Source organism: Acomys russatus, chromosome 29, assembly GCF_903995435.1.
Source record: "Acomys russatus chromosome 29, mAcoRus1.1, whole genome shotgun sequence".
NCBI lineage: Eukaryota > Metazoa > Chordata > Mammalia > Rodentia > Muridae > Acomys > Acomys russatus.
Window position 1 is genome coordinate 17,599,407 of NC_067165.1, and position 20,566 is coordinate 17,619,972.

Below are 20,566 nucleotides of genomic sequence, written 5' to 3' on the forward strand. Positions count from 1 at the left end.
GGTCCCTTGCAAGGGCATTATACAGTCTTAACTGCTGACCTAGTCATTTCTCCAGCCTCCAAACCATCTTTTAAATCTCCATAAATGAAGATTCCTAGATTTTTACTATCCCAGGGAAGTAATGTCTAACCCTTTAAAATATACAAAGTACATTAGGCACAGGTATATCCATTTTTAAAAAGCAGGGACATTTAAAATTAAATTAATTTACTTATTTTGTGCATATGTGGGTGGGTGCTCTGTAATGTAAGTTTTGGTTTCTTTGTAAACTCAGTTATGTTATGTAAATGTTCTTGTTTTAATCCCAAGTGTGGGATTTTAGTTTAGGCTTTAGTATGCCCACCTCGTGTGCAGCGTGGTCTAGGATTCTGAGGAAGATAAATACAGGGGCTTGGAGAGAGAAAAGTGTGATGCATGGCATGCAGCACTTTGGTGAGACCAGAGTTGCACAGTGTGCCGTTTGCTGTTAATGAAGTTTGGTATTGTCTCAAAAGGCCAGGTGGTGGTGGTACAGGACTTTAATTCCAGCACGGGGGGCGGGGGGATGATAGCAGGCGAATCTCTGTGAGTTCGAGGTCAGACTGATCTACAAAGCCAATCCAGGACAGCCAGGGCTACATAGTGAGACCTTGTCTCAAAAAACTAAAAACGGGTATTGTCTCAAAAGAACCCAGCTGATTCTAAACAGCTGGGAGAAGTAAAGGGGTCTGTGGCCTCTCTCGCCACTAACCTTTCTCTCTTACCCAAGGTTAAGGGGTTGGTAGAAGGAATGTAAAGGCTTTAATACCCCCAATAAAACAGTTTTTAAAAAGAGCATCAACAGTGCTCATGCCGCAGTGTACAGGTAAGTGAGAGCATGACCTGGGGAACTAGATCTCTCCCTTCCACTACGGAGGGTCCAGTCATCAGGCTTGGCAGCAAATGCCTTTACCTGCTGATCCATCTCATCTCGATAGGCCTAGAAGCACTGTGCTTTTTTTTTTTTTTTTTAAACTCCATCCAAAGCCTTATGTATGATCTCCATTGCCACAGATGAATTAAGAAAACAAATAAAACCCTCTGTGGCAGTATCAGAAAACTGTAAGTGGCAAGTCTATCTAGTGGAATATTATGTTTTACATTTGGCTAAAGCAGCACATGATTTGAGATCTTTTAGCAATTCAGTAGCTATGTAACAGTAACAAATGAACGCTATCAATAATCTTGTCAGTGTATCACCCTCTAAGGCTCACAGGCCCACAGAAGACAACAGCAATTGGTCCTACAGAAACCCTAGGAAGAACCTTATCTACTTCATCTATTTTTTGATGAAGGGTTTTACTGTGTAGTCCAGGCTACAACTCTTGATCTTCCTGCTTTTGCCTTAAGTACCTGGAATTATAGGCAAATGCTACCAGGCCTAGCAAGAAACTTGTATTCTTGGTGTTCATGTCCTTCCAACTCCCTGCAATGCACTCCGGGCCCTGGGCGCCTACTTCTAGCACTGTGTTGATGTGGTGGCAGTTACTGAGAGCTGCTGGTCAGTTCTGTCTTGGCCAGGGGACGCAAGTTGGTTGCTGAGCTCCAAGAAGGCAACGCTGGAGAGCTGGGGGAGTCTTACCTGTGCTCTGAAGGATGAAGAGGGCTAACAGTGGCCCACAGAAAATAGTACTAGGCTGCCCTCCCAAACTTCCTTCGAGTTCCAATTTTTACAGAGTAAGATAAAGATAAAGCAGGCAGTGTTCTCGCCAGACAGCAGCATAATATACTTGTGAATAGAGCAGGCAACAAACAAGCAGGCAACCAAGGATCATAAATGCCGCATGCAGCATCGCTGGTGCTTAAACAAGACAAGATATTGGGACTGTAACGGATTTAGAGAACATTTTTTGTTGTTCTTACAGAGACAAGGTTAAAAAGACGTTTGTGTTGCTACTTACTTAAAACAGTGAAAAGATTTTTAAATCAAGAACACTATTCATAATACGATTAAATACTAAAACTGATTAACTCCTTTTAGAGTTTATCATAAAAAGTATTATCAAACTTACATTTAAACACTTCTGATGGGAACTATTACTGTTTAGCTATTATTCTGGCTTGATGGAGTAAGTGCAGAATGAATTAAATTTATAGATACACCTAGACTCACGTGAGAACCATATCCTTTGCATCTCTGTAAATCTTTCAGAATGATTAAAAAAAAAGCCACACACAAAACTTGCAAAGAAGCTATGTTACTGTACTGTAAACATTGATTTTTGCTTAGTTTATGAATAAGCTTTAAAAACTTAATGCCCAGGGTGGACCAATGACACATACAGGGGACACCTGAAAGTATAGGGTGGTGGTCAGGACCACCTGCTTAAGAGCCTGGCTGGCTCTGACTTCAAACACTGCCTGGCTGACCCTTTTGTAAGTTATTTAAGATGTCCATACCTCAAGTTCCTACTCTATAAAATAGAGATAACAGAATCTATACCTCATAGAATAGATATGAGATGCAAATGTGTTCTAATTTTTAAAGTGCTTATGTAGAGGTATTTACTAAGTAGTACTCACATTCTGTGGATACCATTTCAATAGGAACACTTTATACCCTGCCACCATGGAGCATTATAAAAGCAATGCTTTGGCTATTTTGAGCATTCACCAAGGCAGCAGATTATCACAGAGCCAAGAGGTGTTACAGTTTAGGAAGCAAAGCCATTCTCAAAGGACCAGGGTACAGGGGAAGAGGGACAAAGCATAAAAGCCAACCTATGGGAGACTGACTGGAAATTGAAGAGCTGGAATCAGAGCGCTTTATTTTACTCCCAGGATGATGAACTGGAATAAAAAAGATGTAAACACAAAGACAGAGACAGAGTAGGAACCACAGAACTAGTCAAGGAAGACAAACAGCGGGGGCCTCCTGTGTATCAGAAGAGAGGAGTGGATGTGGCTGGGCAGAGTGCAGCCGCTGGGATTTGGCCATTTGTCCCCTGTTGCAGCTGCAGCTACTGTCTCCTCAAGCTAAGTTGATGGTGTTCTGTTGCCTGGGGGGTGGGTAGCTGTTTTTCCCTGTCTTGTTTAGGCAACTGCCTGTGGTCCTTTAGCTTTCCCCCATTAAGGAAAGTCCCTAGTCCTCTGCATGCTGAGTCTCGGTCACAGACATTACAGTCCAAAGGATTGAGGCTCTAAGAAAGAAGAACCTGAAAGTGTGCACAAGGCTTCGCTCTAGCTTAGTGCCAACGCCATATCCCAATATAATGCCACACTAATACATTCTTTTCTGTCTTTGAAGACAAGGTTTCATTCTAGTTCAGTCCGGCCTTGAGGATGTTAGGAACCTGAGGATGACTTTGAAATCCTCACTCCTGTGTTTTTTCCTGACAGCATCAGCTTCTTCAGATTTTTCTACCTGAAACCCAGGTTCTAGTGTGTGCTGGATGGGAGGATATCAGACACCTTAAGAAGACAAAAATCAGAAAGGCCCTCCATCAATGCTTCCCAGGAAGTCATGTGGGCTGCTGACACGACATCCACTATGTCATACATGTGGAGGTGTTTCCTTACCTCGGCAGGGATCATTTTTCACTAGAAACTCATCCAAGGCCATCCATCCTCCACCAACACGGACCATCACAGTGCTGCGCAGAATACGGACCAGCCGCAACTGCTGAGAATCCCCAAACTGGAATCAAGGGGGAAATTCAGTTAACAAGAACACCTTAGTGTACACTTACAACCCCACCCCCCTAAAAAGCAGACTGTATTCAGGAATGATGTGATAGTGGGGACGACTTCTGAACTCAATTTTGCATGTTTACGTTGTCATAAAAAGGTTAGCAAATAGGAGAGCAGAAAGACTGTGCTGTGAAGCACTGTCCTGAAATCCTTCCACTGGAGTAGTTAGCTCCCGACAGCCACACCCTGACTCCCACACCAAAGGCAAGGGAGGGAAGACGGGCATGTGTTTGTTCACTTGGATTCTTCTGAAGATTCTGTCCAAGGGAACACCCTGCGCTGTTATGTTTATTTCCCTAAAGAAGGGGGGTGGGGGAGTGTGTCAACTTCTGAATACAGTGTGCTGCAGAGTTAGGTGGACGGCAGCAAATACTAAGTCAAGCATTAGGGAACCTCTTGCGAAGCATCCTCATTACAAGCTTAAGGAAAGGCTGTGATTTTCTTCATCCGGTGTTCAGAAGTATACCCTAAATGTTCTGATTGTGATGTCACCAAGAGAAAAAGTTTTCAAGCTGAACAAGTGATTAGGTAGAATTAAAATTTAGTTGAAGAAACAGAAGTTTTAATCTCTTATTGTGATTAGAAACTGTGCAATAATCATTCTGGACCTTAGCACAAGTTATGATGAGCTCTTCATTGTCTTTGTTCCTAATCGCCTGCTGCCCAGTTCCACCGTTATCACCTGGAGCTTCCCACTGAGTACGCTGACCTTCCCCCAAATGAACAGCAACAAAACAAGATTCCAAAACAAATGCCAAACAAAAAGTTAGAGAAATGGAATTCCTAAGGTTATGAAGAAGAATGTTTGGGGGCAGGGAGGTAGAGAGAAGGAGTTAACCACTTAATTAGGATTTTCAAAGTTATAGAACCGTAACTTTGAAACAGGGAGAAAAACGGAAACTGCAAGAAAGGATGTCTGAGGAGGACACACAACCACTCTCCTCAGTAACGTAAGTGGGTGGCTATCTCTGTATTCCTCTGCTGTCTGACTCAAACGCACTCTACGCATAGGAAGGCGTCTGAAGGATGCAGTCTCTTCCCTCTCCAGCCATTTACTTAAAAAACAAAGTTTTACATCGTTTGTCCCATAGAGCATTTAAACATTTACACAAAGTGGCCAGAGTGACAAACGGTGAAGCAGAAGCAGCACTTTTCACAGCTATAAGGACAAAGACTCTAGAAATAACTGGTGTGTCACTAGTAACCTGAGCCACTGTTTTGGGTGAGGAAAGGAAAGGCTATGTGTGTCTCCCAGGGTCAAAAGGAAAGGGTGGTTTAGGTTACTTTCTTCTTACACTGCTACGCCCTACAGGCTGTTATCCACTGATCTCACGGCTGCTTTCCCTTAATATCTCCCCAAAGCTGTCTAAAGGATTCTAATTTGTTTCTGCTGAGCTGCAGAGACCCACACACTAGCATTCCAGGTGGTGTGAGGACTGCATAGCTCTGGAGGCCTGCAGCGCAAGGCTGGGGGAGAGCCACGGCAACTCAGACAGAGTCTCAACAGCCACTGTTTCCTTCTCCCACAAGTGACTTAGGCTCTTACGCCATTAGATGTGAGTGTGACATGCGACCTCTGAGGCCTCCAATACTACATACATAAAATGGGCTTCATAATTCTGCTCACAATATTAGAATGATTCATCAAACCCTCCCCAGGTTAATGGAGCAGTGGAGGAGGGTGTCAGTGCCCCATCAAAGGGACCCTAGTGGGTACAGTCAACAGGAAGGTGCTGGGCACCTGACTACAATCACTGACTAGTTGTAGAATTGGGGACAGACTTCAGGGATGTGTAAGGCAAGTGTTGTTTTGTAGACAGACTGGCCTTGAACTCACAGTGATCCCCCTGCCTCTGCCTCCCTGAGTTCTGTGATTATAGGCATGCACTAGCACACCTAGCTCATTATTACAAATTCTGAGACAGGGACTTGTTAAGTTTCCAAAGATGGCTTCAAACTTGCCTCACAAGGAGCTAGGAGTACATGTATTAGGAAGGTATTATGCCCAGCTTGTGGTGCTTTATTTAAAGCCAGCTTGACTATTCTCAGTTTTATATCTTTATAGCCTTTGTTTTCCCACTGGCCCAGAATATTACCGTAGTTAGTGATTATTGCAGTAGCTAGAATTTAACATTGACTGAGAACTTCAATTAACTTAGTGTTTCTGACTTCCGGTCAGACAGATTGATTTTACTCATGCAACTTCCTTCCACATTTGAGAGACAGCACCAAAGAACCCTCAAAAGAGATCTCAGAGGTTAGAGTTGCCAAGTGGAGTCAGCACTTTGCATATTTGTGCAAATCTGATTTGAGCATATTTCATATTGAATGGTTAGCTATAATCTGTTCCATACTTCTCAGGTACCTCTGAATTATGCAATGCAAATGTAAATACCTGTATCTATTAAGTTAGTACTTAGATAATATTAAGATACACTCAGGATTTCTGACTCAAGTGTATATCACAAAATTTGTATTAACTATCAAAAGACTGGTAATGAGTCAGAACTGTGCCAATGGTATTCTGACCCCAAATATAGACATGTAAGACTACTGTTCATTACAGGTGGAATGGGCTGATAACAGAGCCTCAATTTCCTCGAGTTGTAATAGTTACAACTCAGTGCAGAGTAATACCACTGTCTTTAGCCAGCCCAATCTGGAATGATAAATTTCATCTTGTTATTATCTTTTTAAAAAAATATAAAATTGTATCTTTTTGCTGTTAAGGTAGCTTTTGTGACAATAGTTCTGCTAGCAGTTTCTCCACTTGGTAAGACAACCAGATGTGACTCAGGCATGCTTCTGATTATGTCCTCTCCCCATAGCAAGGAACAGGCAACATCAGCTACAAAGACCACAACCACCAAGAAGGACATTGCAAGGCACACGGTACCTGATTGCCGAGGAAGAACTATAGACAGTAACAGTAAAGAATGCAGGGGAAAAAGAGAACATTTTTGTCAATTAATACTATGAAACAGCAATTTTATCACATTACCAGTGTAAGTGTACACACTGACCACATTCTTACTGGGCATCTGCCACAGGACGATGAATCTTACACACAATGTCTGAACTCTCCATCTTGTGCTCCTTTTGTAAACCCATCTCTCGTTGGTAATTAAACAACAAAAAATAAACACACAAAAGCAAGATCTAACCTGTAACAGAACTACCTGGAGCTTATTAAGTGCTCTGGGCTGCACTGAGAGGCAGAATCGCCCAGCTCTCTTCAACCTCAAAAAGCATGGGTTTGGGGTACTTAAAGGACACCCCCTGTCCAGTGCTGGTGGCGAGCCCAGGGTTCTGTACATGTTATTCAAGTACTTTCCTACTGAGCTACACCTTCAGCCCTGAGGACATTCTTGCATTGCTAATAGAACTTGAGTGTTTCTGTGTTCCAACGGAAAGTGGCCATCTAATCTTCTTTGCTAACCACAGATTATTTTCTTAGACTACTATGATCTCTTGGCAAGCTGATGAATGTAGTTTAGGAGTCCTGGTTTAGTTCCCTACTACATCCCTGACTCTTGTCCCAGGAGAAGCTAAAACGCAAGTGTAGTTTACTGTTACTTCTGGTCACATCTAACAAGTCTTTCCAGGGAAGGTCGCTGAGCCTGGCTCCCAGTGCATGTATCTCAGGTCAGCATGGGAACACTAATGTTGGTGTCTTCTATGAGCATGGGAGCCACTTAAGCTTACAACGACCAGTTCTTGTGGCTAAATCATCACACTTTTAAAAATGAAAACAACAAACAAAAAACCTAACATCAACAAAAAATAATGAAAACTTGTATGTGCACGAACACATCAGAGAACAACTTTTGGTGCATGTTTCTCCTTTCACCATGTGGGTTGTAGGACTTGAACTCAGGTTGTCAGGCTTGGTGGCAAGCACCTTCACATGCTGAGCCATCTTGAGGCCCCTCATGCTTTTTTTTTTTTTTAATTGAGACATTTTTGTGACATAGTCCTGGTTAGCTGGAAGTCATTGTGTAGAGCTGGGGTTACAGGCAGATTACCAGATTCTGCTTCATGAGTCATGTGATAAAACTGTTCCCAAAGGTACCTTACCTTTATTCCCCTACAGACTTTAGTCAGCAGTGAGATGAGTGCTCTAAAATATTTTCTACCTTGTCAAAGATAACTTACAGTCTTCCTGGATAATGCTAAATTTTCAGATGGAACTACACAGGGCATAAAAGTTGACACCTAGGGATGAAGGTCCATAGGTTCAGGCCGTGAAGGAACCAGGAGTGAAAAGGCAGAACAGTCTGGTCTAATGACCCCAACACAGTTGACTTTCCTCTTCCTTACCCGGTATTTATTCTCTCCAATCTGCTCCACCTGGAATCTTTTTGCACACTTGCACTGAGCCACTTGTCTTGTGACCTATTGGTTGATAAAGAGAAAGAGTATAAGGGCACAGAAGAACTTTGTTTTTAAAATGTAAACAGAGAAACTATTCATCATTTGTTTTTCAAACCTTTTTTTGCCTTTTTCTTTTGGAAACAAGATCTTACTCTCAAGCCCTGGCTGTCCTGGAACTTGTTATATAAACTAGCCTGGTCCCCAACTCAGAGAGATGTGCCTGCTTTTGCCTCCTAGTTGCTGGAATTAAAGGCATATGTGTGGTCTATTTTAGGTGTTTATTTTTTTATTTGAAATACCCATAGCCCTACTTGAGGTAAGAGATGCTGAGAAAGAAAAAAAAAAAAAAAAAAAAAAATCCACCATCATTGCTTCAAATTCTTTTTTTTTTCCTTCGAGACAAGGTTTCTCTGTGTAGCTTTGACTGTCCTGGACTCTCTTTGTAGAACAGGCTGGCCTCAAACTCACAGAGACCTGCTTGCCTCTGCCTCCTGAGTGCTGGGATTAAAGGCGTGCGCTACAACCTCTGGCTTGCTTCAAATTCTTTAAAGGAAAGTGCTAATATGGATTTGAAAGTGCTAATATAGATCTATCAAAATCAAATGACCAATAAAGTAAATTATGAACTGAGCCAAATTTCTACCTGGAAGCCTGACATTCCCAAGAAATCAGTCTCTTTCCACATTTATGTGGTTCTAGGGATTGAATTCAGGTCATCGGGCTTGTAGGGCAAGTGCTTTTAGCCATGATACAGCTCACCCCTTTATGCTACATCCAGAGCCCACTTGATCCCTATAAAGTCCCTCCACAGACTGTACAAGGCCAAGAATCACGTTGGACTTGTGCTCTAGACCAAGCTAGAACTCAGAAGTCAAAGGCCCCTAGAGCTTGATGAAAACAGCATACAAAGTTGGGTGTAGTGGTGCACGCCTTTAATCCCAGCACTTGGGAGGCAGAGGCAGAGGCAGAGGCAGGCGTATTGCTGTGAGTTCGAGGCCAGTCTGGTCTACAGAGAGAGTCCAGGACAGCCAAGGCTACACAGAGAAACCCTGTCTCAGAAAACAAAAACAAAACAAAAAACAAAAACCCAGCATCCAAAGTCTGAACCTGAAACATCAACTCTAAAGGATTGCTCTTCCCAAGATGAGTCACACATCCACATACATACAGGACAGTATACACCTATGCTTCAATACTCTACTCCAAACCCCCATACCTCATCTTCAATCTTATCTGCATCAGTTGTTGGTCGATAGGCATCCTTGTTGGGATGGAGGGCAGCCACAAATTCATAGTAGTCAATATAGCCATCCCCATCTCTGTCAAAAATGTCAGCCACAGCTGTCATCTCTAATTTGGTGGTAGGGAACTCTGGGGAAAAGAAAACATGATTTGAAATATTGAAATATATATATGCGACTGGTTGGTAATTATACAAATACCTTAAGAAAAAGAAATATATCTTGATTTTTTTTCCCCGCCTAAAAAACAATATATTATCTACTCTGGAAAATTCAGAAGATAACTTTTGAATATACAAATCATTTGGCTCAGTGGTTAAGACTATTGGCTGTTGTGGCAGAGGACTGAAATTCAATTCCCAGCACCCATGTGGTGGTTCACAGTCATCTATAGCTCCAGACCCAGGGACCTGATGGCCTCCTCTGACTTTGAAGGACAATCAAGCATATAAACATGTAGGAAAAAAAACCTCACACATAACATCAAGTGAATAAATTTAATTTTTAAAAGATATAAATCATTTAAGCACTAGCCATTGTTACGATTTTTAATGTTTTTACCTATAGACCCCTCACTTTTTTTGAGTCAGAATCTCATATAGCTTAGGCTGTCCAAGGATGACCTTGAACTTCTGACCCTCATGCCACTACTTCCCAAGCACTGAGTACAGATGTATATGAGCATAGTCTGTTTATGGGGTGTTGAGGATCAAATCCAGGGCTTCATGCATGCCACTCAAGCATTTTACTAACAGAGCTATAGCTCTAGAGCATTCCCCCATAAAACAAACAAACAAACAAACAAACAAACAAACAAAAAAACAAAACAAAAAACCAGACTTCAGGTACAGTTAAAAAAAAAAAAAACCCAAAATAAATAACTAAATAAACCCCTAAAACAGTATTGCAACAATCCATAGATTTATCACTTATTTTAAGATTTATGCCATCATTGCTGGATATTTAGAATGATGTCATTACTCTAAAACACTGTTGCTCTGGAATAGTATGCTGTCCTGCTGACTTTACAGTCACATCTGAATTCGTTTTAGTCCTAGCAAAATGAGATTCTTCCATCATGAAAACAACAGACCACACCCAGCCGGGAGCCTCTTCCCTTCAGACTGCAGGTCTTACTTCAGAAAGACTACTTTGCAGAATGTTGTAACTTCTACCAAGCATGAGGAATCCGGGTATGACCTATGCATAGAATAAAATACAGACTTACTAGATGCTAAGATGCCATCGATAAATTCCTGACGTGTTATCTTCCCATCCTGGTCCTTGTCAATACGCCGGAAGAAATCCATGACTCGAGATTTTTTGTGATTCATCCAACGCATATACTTTTTCCTCCAGACATCAAAGTCAAAGTTGGCAAATTCCTTCAACTAGATGGAAGTCAGAGGTGTTATTAAGTCCTGCTGTTTTGGACACAGAACATATGTACATTCTCAGACACTCAGCAAAGCCATGCAGCCTTCCAGGGCGCACCAACAATGCTAAGTACATGTTGTCTCACTTGAGAAGGCACACTTTGCTTCCTTCGTTTAAAGCCACGGTTGTTTAAACAAGCTGCAATATAATGGAGGAACAGGAGGAACAGTAACTGAAAAACAATTTTGGAAAATAAGGAGCACGCAGAACAAGAATGGGGAGAGCCAGTCTTGCTTTCTCTTTGGACTTTTCCAAGGATCATCTACTTAGATGTAAGGGATGGATTCTATCTCAAAGGGAAGGCCTCTGCACCTTGCACGCAGCCTGGAAAGACACTGTAAACACACACAGGACCCACATCGAGAGGCTCATGTTTCCCATCATCTCTGAGATCTTAAAGATCGTGATGGAAAGCATTAAGAATGCAGCCCTACATCCAAGCATGTCTCTTTGGAATTTCACCAGAGGGAGCAAATGCCCACCCAATAGCGGTATTCAATAGTCGACTGGTGGAAAGCAGGCCTGCACAAAGGGGTTTTTAGCTACCTGCACCATGTTAGTAATTCACACTCAGAATGACTTTGCAGCTCAACATCTTCCCCTTTGGCCTTTCAAACTCCAAAGTTGGAAGGAATAGGGGAAAGGTGGCAAGAACCAATGTGCTTAAAATGCAACTGACCTACGGAAGTAACAACAAAACACAGAACACTCACTTCCGGGCATAGCTGCTTTGATATGCACAAATAAAAGAATATAAAAGATATTAGATGCTTGTGTTAGAAAGGAAGTGCAGTCCTATGCATCTTAGTAATGACACTTCAAAACTGATTTGCTTTTCATGATCTATTGAAGAGTAACAAAGAAACAACATTATAAAGAATTGGCTTTCGCTGGGTGTGGTGGTGCACACCTTTAATTCCAGAATTCAGGAGGCAGAGGCACACAGATCTCCGTGAGTTTGAGGCCAGCTTGGTTTACAAAATGAATTATGAGTACCAGACCGTCAGGGCTACACAGAGAAACCATGTGTCCAATAAACAAACAAAAAATAAATGACGATTTTCTTTTATAATTATAAAGTAAATTAACTGCCTATTTTTACCTATTTATCTCTTCATACTACAGGGTCACTAACTTTTTGTTTTTGTTTTTCTTTTTTTTTTGGAGACACGGTTTCTCTGTATAGCCCTGGCTATCTCAGAACTCTCTGCAGAACAGGCTGGCCTCAAACTTAAGAGATCTGCCTGCCTCTGCCTCCCAAGTGCTGGGATTAAAAGCATGCACCACCACTGCCTGGCTTCCCTTTTATAAAAATGACAACCTCCTAAACCTTTGTTTCTGAAATTCAATCACAGAAAGCTGCTGAGGAAATGCAGACCACAGGCCTTCCCCTTGTATGAAATGTCTGATTTATGGTTTTATACAACCAGATGGTACAGCCTCCTTTGTCTGAATATTTTCTTAAGAAATCTATCTTTTCCTATTCAGGGGCTTGAAGGAAAAGTATGAGTGAATAAAGCGCTGATTTTACTTCTGAAGTAAAGGCATATAGATTGTACTAAGAGGGCTTTAAAGACTGTGTTTTGATTTAAAAAAACAAACCAAAACCACTTGAAGGTCACTTGGTGGGCATTACCTCCTCCAGTCTGTCCAAGGCATCATTCAGCTTCCGCTGGCGCTCTAGGGCCAACAGCCACACTTGCTGCCATCGGGCAGAGAGCTGGTTGATTCGTGGGTTTTTTGCTTCAGACTGAGAGAGAATTGGCATGGGAGGAGGTGTGGGTTGATTCAGGGACTTTCCTAGATGAAAAAATAATCACAAGATTAGAAATGCTGGCTTTGTCATCCATAAAGAAATGGCTGCATGCTCAAGGTCATCCTTGGCTGTATACTGAGTTTGAAGACAGCCTGGGATATATGAGACACTGTCTCAAAATCAAGAAAAGAAAGCTGTATAAATATAAACTAAATTATTATACTAATATCTATTTAGTATCTGAGAAGAAACACAAGAATGGCAACATTCTGGTATAGAGGTATATTAATTCCAAAAACTATTGCCTCTCTTTCCAGCCAACCACATGTTTACCCAGATCCTACACATATTCAGCCACCGTGCCTTAGTCCTGAGGACATAGCAATACAAAAACAGCAGTAGAGTCCATAGGGAATGCAATGCAAGCACAACAACAGAAAGGCCACTGCTACGTAACAGAACAGGCCCCATTACCTTGCAGCTTCATATTAAGCTCTCCTCCAATACATATACAAAATACTACTAGTCATTGTTAGAAAAGTAATGTTTCAAAATGAGAGATTGTGGCTCAGAGTCAATATGATTTGGGAAGTCGAAACACAATTCTCATGATGGCACTTTGTGAATTCCCATCTGCAAATAGCAGGAGGGAGGCAGCCTAGAATATTAGGCAGAACGTACTGTTTCCACTGCGGGATTTCTCAATGAAAGGAGCATGGGTAGGTTCCACATTCTTCCTCTTATACGTCTTGGTGACCCGGTCCACATCAGGTTGTTTGCGTGTCATCTCCTCCATAAATGACTGTTAAATATAATAATTAGGAAAGAAAATTTAGAGTTTTTGTGGTCTAAAATGGAAAGTTCTTACTAACAAAGGACAGCCCCATGGCAGACTGCCCAAGTAAGAGACTGCTCTGTATATTCTCACCCTTAAAACAAAAAAAGATGGAATGTAACTCAGTGGTAAAGCACTTGTTGAACACATCCTGGATTCAAACACTGCACATACAGAAAGAAAAAAGAGAGGAGATGCAAAGAGCACTGAAAACCTGAAGGAGCAAGAGAAGAGATGGCCTCTGACTTTAAGGAACAAACAGCCAAGAAAAGAAAAGCAAGGATTCAAAGCTATGCAGAGAAGAACATCACAGCCTGAAATGAGAAATGAAGTGGCCTGAAAGGCAGGCAGATGTGTGAGTTCAAGGCTTGCCTAGTCTACAGACAAATGAAGTGCTCTGGAGCTGAGTTACTGAGGAATAAAGAACTCAAGAATGGGGCAGGGCAGAGGATACAGTCTGGACAGAACACGCAAGCCAGACAGAGCTGTGGACTCGGCCTCTTCATGTCATCTGCTGAACAGACGGCACAATCAGAGGATTAGCAAGCAGTGGGGCTAGAGGGACGGACAGGCAGGAGATCCAGAAAGGCTCTGTCCAGCTAAGGGATTAGGATTTTACTGTGAGAGCAATAGGGAATAAGGGAAGGATTTTGACACAAGGAAGAGACATAATCATTCTTCCTTTACTTTTGTATAAAAGGCAGTGATAGGAGATGGGCTAGGAAATTCTCTCATCTACTTTTCCAATTGCTATGATAAAATGCTGTCAGGCCAACAGGCCTTTGGCTCTAGCAAAGGCTTTTAAGCTGGGCTCCAAGATTTCTACTTCTGATGAACTGCCTGTCAAACTGTGAGTAACTACTCCCTGGGTTACACTTCATCTTCTAAGACTTTCAACTGTTTCTGTAGTGGCTTCGAAAATACAGTGAGTGCTCCATGGCCTTAGTGGCCCCCAGGAGCTGGAGCCAGAAGAAAATGGAGTTGTCAATCCTATAAATGCAAAAAAACTAAATACTGTCCACAAAACAAATGAACATGGAAGAGGATACTGAGCTCCACATGAGAACTGCAAACTATCAGCAGCACCTCAGTATTGAAGAAACTGATTTCTGTCTGATGAAATACCAATCAAGGCTAACACATGAGAACTGACGCACAGAACTGCTGCAAGCTGCTAAGTCTGCAACAATATGTATAGTAAGGATGGAAAGGAATTTCCAGGTGAAGGGCATGTGGTCCATGACACACAGGACACAGAGAAGCAGGGTACCTGGTGCTCAGTGATAAGAGCTTTAACTCGGTCTATGTTCTGAGGGATAGGCTCCTGATCTCGCTGGATTAGGGTGGTCTCAGCCCACTGGATCCAGGCCAGAAGTTCTTCCAGGAGCTCAGCATTGGCCACCAGTTCTGACAGAGCTGCTTCCAGGCGTTGCTGGTGCTGCTTTGCCCATGTCAGGACCTGTGGAGAGAAAGACAACATAGCCCCTTTCAGAAAAGCACATTTTTTTTTGCTTGTTTAAAAGCCCTTTTTATTTGATCACAAAACTTTACTCAGAAGAGAGACCAACTTAAGCAGCCAAGAGATTCTTCTGTGACTTCAGCTGAGAAAGCTCAAGTGAGAGGTACAACAAAGAGACATTTCCACCACAAGCAAATCTAGTGCATTCGATTAAAAACAACTTCTCAGGAAGGAAGGAGACAAACACAGGGTGTCTGCAGAGGTGGCTAGTCAGCACCTCACCACACTAGCACTACTCACTCTAGTTATCATGTCAGTTCTTGTAGAGTGAATGAAGGCTCTTTATCTGATGGGCTCGAGTGCTCATTCACTGTGATTCCAGCTCACTCAGGGTTTGTGGTGACTCACCTCCTCAAAGCGAGCTCGGATGATGGTGATCCAATGTTTGATGGTTGTGATGCAATCAGGGTGGCAGACAGCCAGGATGACTTCTCCCATTGCCACCGCTGTGTTCACATCCACACGTTTTTCTTCTACTTTCTTCATGAATTCCTAAATAAACAAGAGCCAAAGCAAAAACTTGAGAAATCTATCTACCCATACTATTAGTTTCTATTAAAAGGAGAAACATTTCATTGTTTTCTTCCTGTCTGTTAGCAGACCTTGGAAAAGCCTGTATCTAGGTGTTGCTGGCATGATCTATCCAGTTCTAACAGATGTGAGAAGCTAAGAATGATGCACTGTTAGAGATGACAACAGAGACGAAGGACATTGGTATGCCTCTATTCCCTCTGCTCCTGTTTCTATTTTCAGTTTCTCCCTCCCTTTTTGTATTTATTTCCATTTCATTAAAACATTTATTTTATGTGTATGAACGTTCTGCCTTTATGTATGTGCTTGATACCAGAAGCACTGGCACTGGGTCTCCCGGAATGAAGTTTCAGACAGCTGTGAGCCACCATGTGGGTGTTACCAACTAAAAGCCTGAAAAAGCAGCAAATGCTCCTAACTGCTGAGCCTTTTAGTTCTGTATTTTAAAATATGTATTTCCAAAAAATATGACAGCCATAAAACACTATATTAAAATTTTTCTATCACAATATCTGGATAGGGCCAGGCGTGGTGGCGCATGCCTTTAATCCCAGCATATAGAAGGCAGAGGTAGTCGTATCACTGTGAGTTGGAGGCCAGCCTGGTCTACAGATCCGAGTTCCAGGATATCCAGGGCTACACAGAGAAACCCTGCCTCGAAACCTCCCCCCCAAAACAAAACAAAACAAAACAAAAAAAAAACAAAGCCAATGAGCGAGTGGTGTAAATGAATGCTGCTGATAGGCATCACAAAGCGCCTGGCTCCTGCTGAACACACAAACAGTCCATTCTGGTTTTTCTTTTTTTCATAGGAGGTCTGACATTTACAAACAAATTTTGCTTTTTGCTAGTGGTGGGGCAATTCTCAGCATGGTTCAGCAGCACAGATCACCAAACCTTGAGACTAGATTACCTTATGGGCGTCAATCAGAGACTGTAGGGCCTCTGTGTCATCAGGAAGGGCCCCTCGAAAGCGAAGAGTTTGTTCTGCTTCAGAAAGCCACTCCAACAGTATATGGACCGCGTCCCGAAACTCTTCTGCCTAAAATAATCAAGCACAAGAAGAGCTGGCCCCGCTCTGCAGCTGAGGTCTAGACATTACAGTGTGCTGGGGAAGCATCCAGTAGCACATTCTACTGGAGCATACGATGCCCTTGCCCAACGCCAGACTTGTAGACCTTTGAGAACAAGGTCAATGACTGGTCAGAATCCAGTTAAATGTTCAAAAAATCAATGTAATCTTCATTTCAAGACTGGGACTTCATGGTTGTGGTAGAGAAACTAAAATCTATATGCTCAGGGCCCCAGACAGGGGTTGGCAGGTTTATCTTACCTGTTTTAAGGCCTGCTCAAGTCGGCTTTGCTTGGAAACAGAGAGTTTGCACACAGTATCCCAGCGAGTACTCAGTTCCTGGAGCTGCCCCTTTACCCAGGTTGTGTCATCTCGACTGTTCTCGATCAGCTCTCTGCCTGACCGCTTCAGGACCTGAACAGTGCCGGTTCGCTTTCCCAGTTCTTTTTGGAAAACCTAGTTAAAGAAGAAATGAGAATTTGGGTTTTTGTTTGTTTAATTTTTAAGGATTTATTTTATTTTGTGTGTGTTTTGCCTGCAGTACGTATGCCATGCCACATGCATGCCTAGCAGTCATGGAAGCCAGAAGAGGGTGTTAGATCCTTTGGAACTGGAACTATGGATAGTTGTGAACCATCATGTGGGTGCTGGGAACTGAACCCAGCCCCTCTGAACAAAAGTGCTCTCGGTGAGCCATCTCTCTAGCCCTGTGTGCTGCCACATCTGAGTCAAACCAATTTTGGTAAATTCTTTGTGATTGATGCGAAATCCCATAAAGTTTGTTTGTTTGTTTGTTTTGAGACAGGGTTTCTCTACATATCCCTGGTTGTCCTGGAGCTTGCTAGGTAGACCAGGCTAGCCTTGAACTCACTGAGATTAAAGGCGTGTACACCACACCTGGCCAAAAGTACAAAGAGCTGCTCCTCCAGAAATCCTCATTAGGCATGAATTTGTCTCTAGGTGGTCAGCACGGAGTAGAGACAAGAAGACTCTCTGGCTTTGTTTCCCAAGCAGCCAATTCCTGCTCCTCACCTTGTGGGCATCCATGAGGTTCATGACAAGATCAAGGTCCCCATGTACAGGCTGGTCCTCAGCCAACTGTGGCTCCACCTTGTACAACCAGTCAACTAAGGCCTGCAAAGCATCCATGAACTGGCCTGAAAACAGTAAGGCTTCTTCCAACTTGTGCTGTCTGAGAAAGGCAGAGAAAACACAGTGATTTTAACCATCATCATCATTGTCATCATCACCAATGCTGACAATTCTGACTATTGAAAAGGAATAGTACTTAAACTCTACACACGTAACTTCTGTTAGAACAGCTATAAATAGGCTAAAGAGAAGCGAGAGAAATGTCCACACGTTTTAAAGCAAACTGTCTAGACTAGATTTATTTTATTAGTAGTTTGCCTATATTTTGTCTGCACACCTGTGTGTGCCTGGTGCTTACAAAGGTCCAAAGAGGGTGGTGGATCCCCTAGAATTGAGATTAAAGGCATCAGTCACTAGAATTGATCACAAACGTGAGCCACCATATGAATGCTGGGAACCAAACTTGGGTCATCGCAAAAGCAACAGGTGCTCTTAGTCACTTAGCCGTCTATCCAGACCTTATTCCTATTTTAACCTAGTGACAATCTCTTACACACTTTGGCATGCCGTGTCTGTATGGGTCTACCCTTATAGAGGACGTTCATGCTCACCGCTCCACAGACTTGCCACAGACAGTATCCCATTTGTCTCTGACTTCTCCTAGCAAATTGTCAAGTTTCTGAGTATCATCAGCAAGCAAAGTCTTTTCTTTTAGTGCTCTGCCAGTTCTGATCGTGGTATCATACACAGGCTGTTTACCACCAAGAGTTTTCTGAAATTCCTGTTTCCAGAAAGAAAGGAAAACAAACAAATAACAATACACATATAATAAAAATCAAGTAATAATAGCCTGAGGTCCTGGGTTTAATTCCCAGTTCCCCAAGAGGTGGGATATGTCTTGATTTATAATCAACTTATTTTTTCAAGGTTTAAAGTAATTATAGCATGAAAAACAAAACAAAACGAAACTCTAAACTAAAATTAACAACAGCTTTCCCACGAAAGAAATTTATAACTTTTGTTTATACCACAATATACAGCACATGGCAATTTCTGAAAGCCCATACTTTGGGTTAGTTGCTCACACAAGCAGTTAGCTTAGACATTACTCAAGAGTATGGGTATCATGCTATCTAAGTACCCCATGGCCCTGGGTTGGTGAAAGCAGGGGCAGAACTGTCTAGCTTATGTGGAGCCTGAGTTCAGCGCCAGCACTACAAAAACAAACAAACAAACAAAACAAAACCAACGAAACAGAAAGGAAGGCTGATTTCATCATCTTTTTGTCTGTGGCTCAAGCTGGTCTGGAAGTCTTCTCCTGAACCAAGGCTACTCTTTAACCTTCAATCCTCTTGCCTCAGCTTGTAAAGTCAGGTTTTGGTCACCATTCCTGGCTTTCATCTTGACTTTGTTTTGGAGACAAAGCCTTACACATTCTATGCTGACTTTGAATTTCCCATCTTCCTGTTTCTTGGGATTACACACAGCAGCCACCACGGCCAGTTTATGAGGTGCTAGGGAGTCAACAGGAGGCCTTGTTCATGCCAGGCAAGAGCTCTTACCAAATGATTTACATTCCTAGTCCTTTCTCCGTATTTTAACATGATTTAACTGTTTGTTTTTGCTTTTAAACAGGCTCTAGTTTCTATTTTTAGCAAGCAACAGACTTTGATGAATACCAAGCTTAGAACCTCACAGCAACAAATCACTTTACCTTATGTTTAGAAAGCTGAAGTTTGATTTTGTCTGGATCATTGGAAATCTCCAATTCTGAGTCCAGATGACTCTCTGCATCTTCTAGCCAATCAATCAGTTTTTTCCAAGCTTCATAGAACTAAAATTAAGTAAGGTAAACATTTTAATAGAAAAGAATGTGTGAACTATACACTCATCTATGCTCATCATTTCAGAGGCTCAGGACTCAAGGCTCTTCATGAAGCCATGCCTTCTTTTATAACTTACTTGTTTTGCCCGCTTCCTGGCATCATCCAGTGACCGCCCCCTTTCAATAGATCGCTGGACCACCTTCTCCCACCGAGACTGGACACTGACTAACAAATTCTTGATCAAGACAACATCCTGTTTCTGACTAAGGAACTTCAATTGGTTCCCCGTTTGATCCAGCTCGATGATCTGATCTCGATGAGCATTTACTTCATTAGCAAAAACCTGTGGGGAACACAGCACTCTTTTTAGACGTAAACAAGGTGAAGGAGCACTCCTTTGAATGACTCCTTTTAAAGAGAAGGTAGCGTCATCTTAAGGCACAGTTACCTTGTGTTCTTCTATTTGGGAAAGAACAGTGTTCAAAATCAGGCTAGGCGGAGAGGCGATGTTTAAACTCTGCTCTGCTAGAGTAAGCCAGTTGATGAATTCTTGCAGGGAATTCTGGAATTCTGTTGCCAGGCTGAGGGCCTCTTCGAGCTTTGACTGAATTTTAAATATAGCACAAAAAAGCACCAAGTTCAGACACTTTTGACAACAAAGGCATGAGACGTGTACCAGATTCAATGATCCTGGACAAGAAGACCCACTTAATATGCCTCAAACACAAAAAACAGGGGCTCTAAACGTTAAGAATCTGAAGCTGGAGCACCCGGACAAGAACTAGGTAATGAAAAAGGAAAAGGCACAATTATGCTTTCTTAGCCATGCTCTACTTCCTAGACCATTTAAGAGCAGAGTAAACTACTCAATAATTGTGAGTGAGCATGCTCTAGTGGTGGTGACAGCTGCAGGATCTAAACCCTGTTCCTGGTTAAAAAACAAAAACAAAAACAATCCCAAAAAACCCATTCTGGCCAGGCATGGTGGCGCACGCCTTTAATCCCAGCACTTGGGAGGCAGAGGCAGGCAGGTTGCTGTGAGTTTGAGGCTAGCCTGGTCTACATGGTGAGTCCAGGACAGCCTCAGCTATACAGAGAAACCTCCTCTCCAAAAACCAACCAACCAACCAACCAACCAAACAAACAAACAAACAAAATCCCCATTCTTTAATGTA

General features: G+C 42.3%; 1 protein-coding gene across 2 annotated transcripts in view; it reads right to left on the reverse strand.

The window, feature by feature from the left end:
* Macf1 (microtubule actin crosslinking factor 1) overlaps nt 1–20,566 on the reverse strand; it is a 230,192-nt gene that overhangs the window by 9,322 nt on the left and 200,304 nt on the right. The window contains exons 81-97 of one of the 2 annotated variants that reach the window (XM_051171391.1): nt 19,840–19,995; nt 19,528–19,734; nt 19,280–19,399; nt 18,177–18,346; nt 17,506–17,665; nt 16,735–16,929; nt 16,315–16,443; nt 15,219–15,362; nt 14,622–14,810; nt 13,198–13,318; nt 12,397–12,560; nt 10,552–10,714; nt 9,299–9,453; nt 8,029–8,103; nt 6,605–6,622; nt 3,538–3,655; nt 2,740–2,808 (exon numbers count right to left, since the gene is read on the reverse strand). In XM_051171391.1, the coding sequence (XP_051027348.1) occupies nt 2,740–2,808; nt 3,538–3,655; nt 6,605–6,622; nt 8,029–8,103; nt 9,299–9,453; nt 10,552–10,714; nt 12,397–12,560; nt 13,198–13,318; nt 14,622–14,810; nt 15,219–15,362; nt 16,315–16,443; nt 16,735–16,929; nt 17,506–17,665; nt 18,177–18,346; nt 19,280–19,399; nt 19,528–19,734; nt 19,840–19,995 (2,353 nt within the window). The remainder of the gene's footprint in view (nt 1–2,739; nt 2,809–3,537; nt 3,656–6,604; nt 6,623–8,028; nt 8,104–9,298; nt 9,454–10,551; nt 10,715–12,396; nt 12,561–13,197; nt 13,319–14,621; nt 14,811–15,218; nt 15,363–16,314; nt 16,444–16,734; nt 16,930–17,505; nt 17,666–18,176; nt 18,347–19,279; nt 19,400–19,527; nt 19,735–19,839; nt 19,996–20,566) is intronic. The other variant, XM_051171392.1, reaches the window with a different exon arrangement.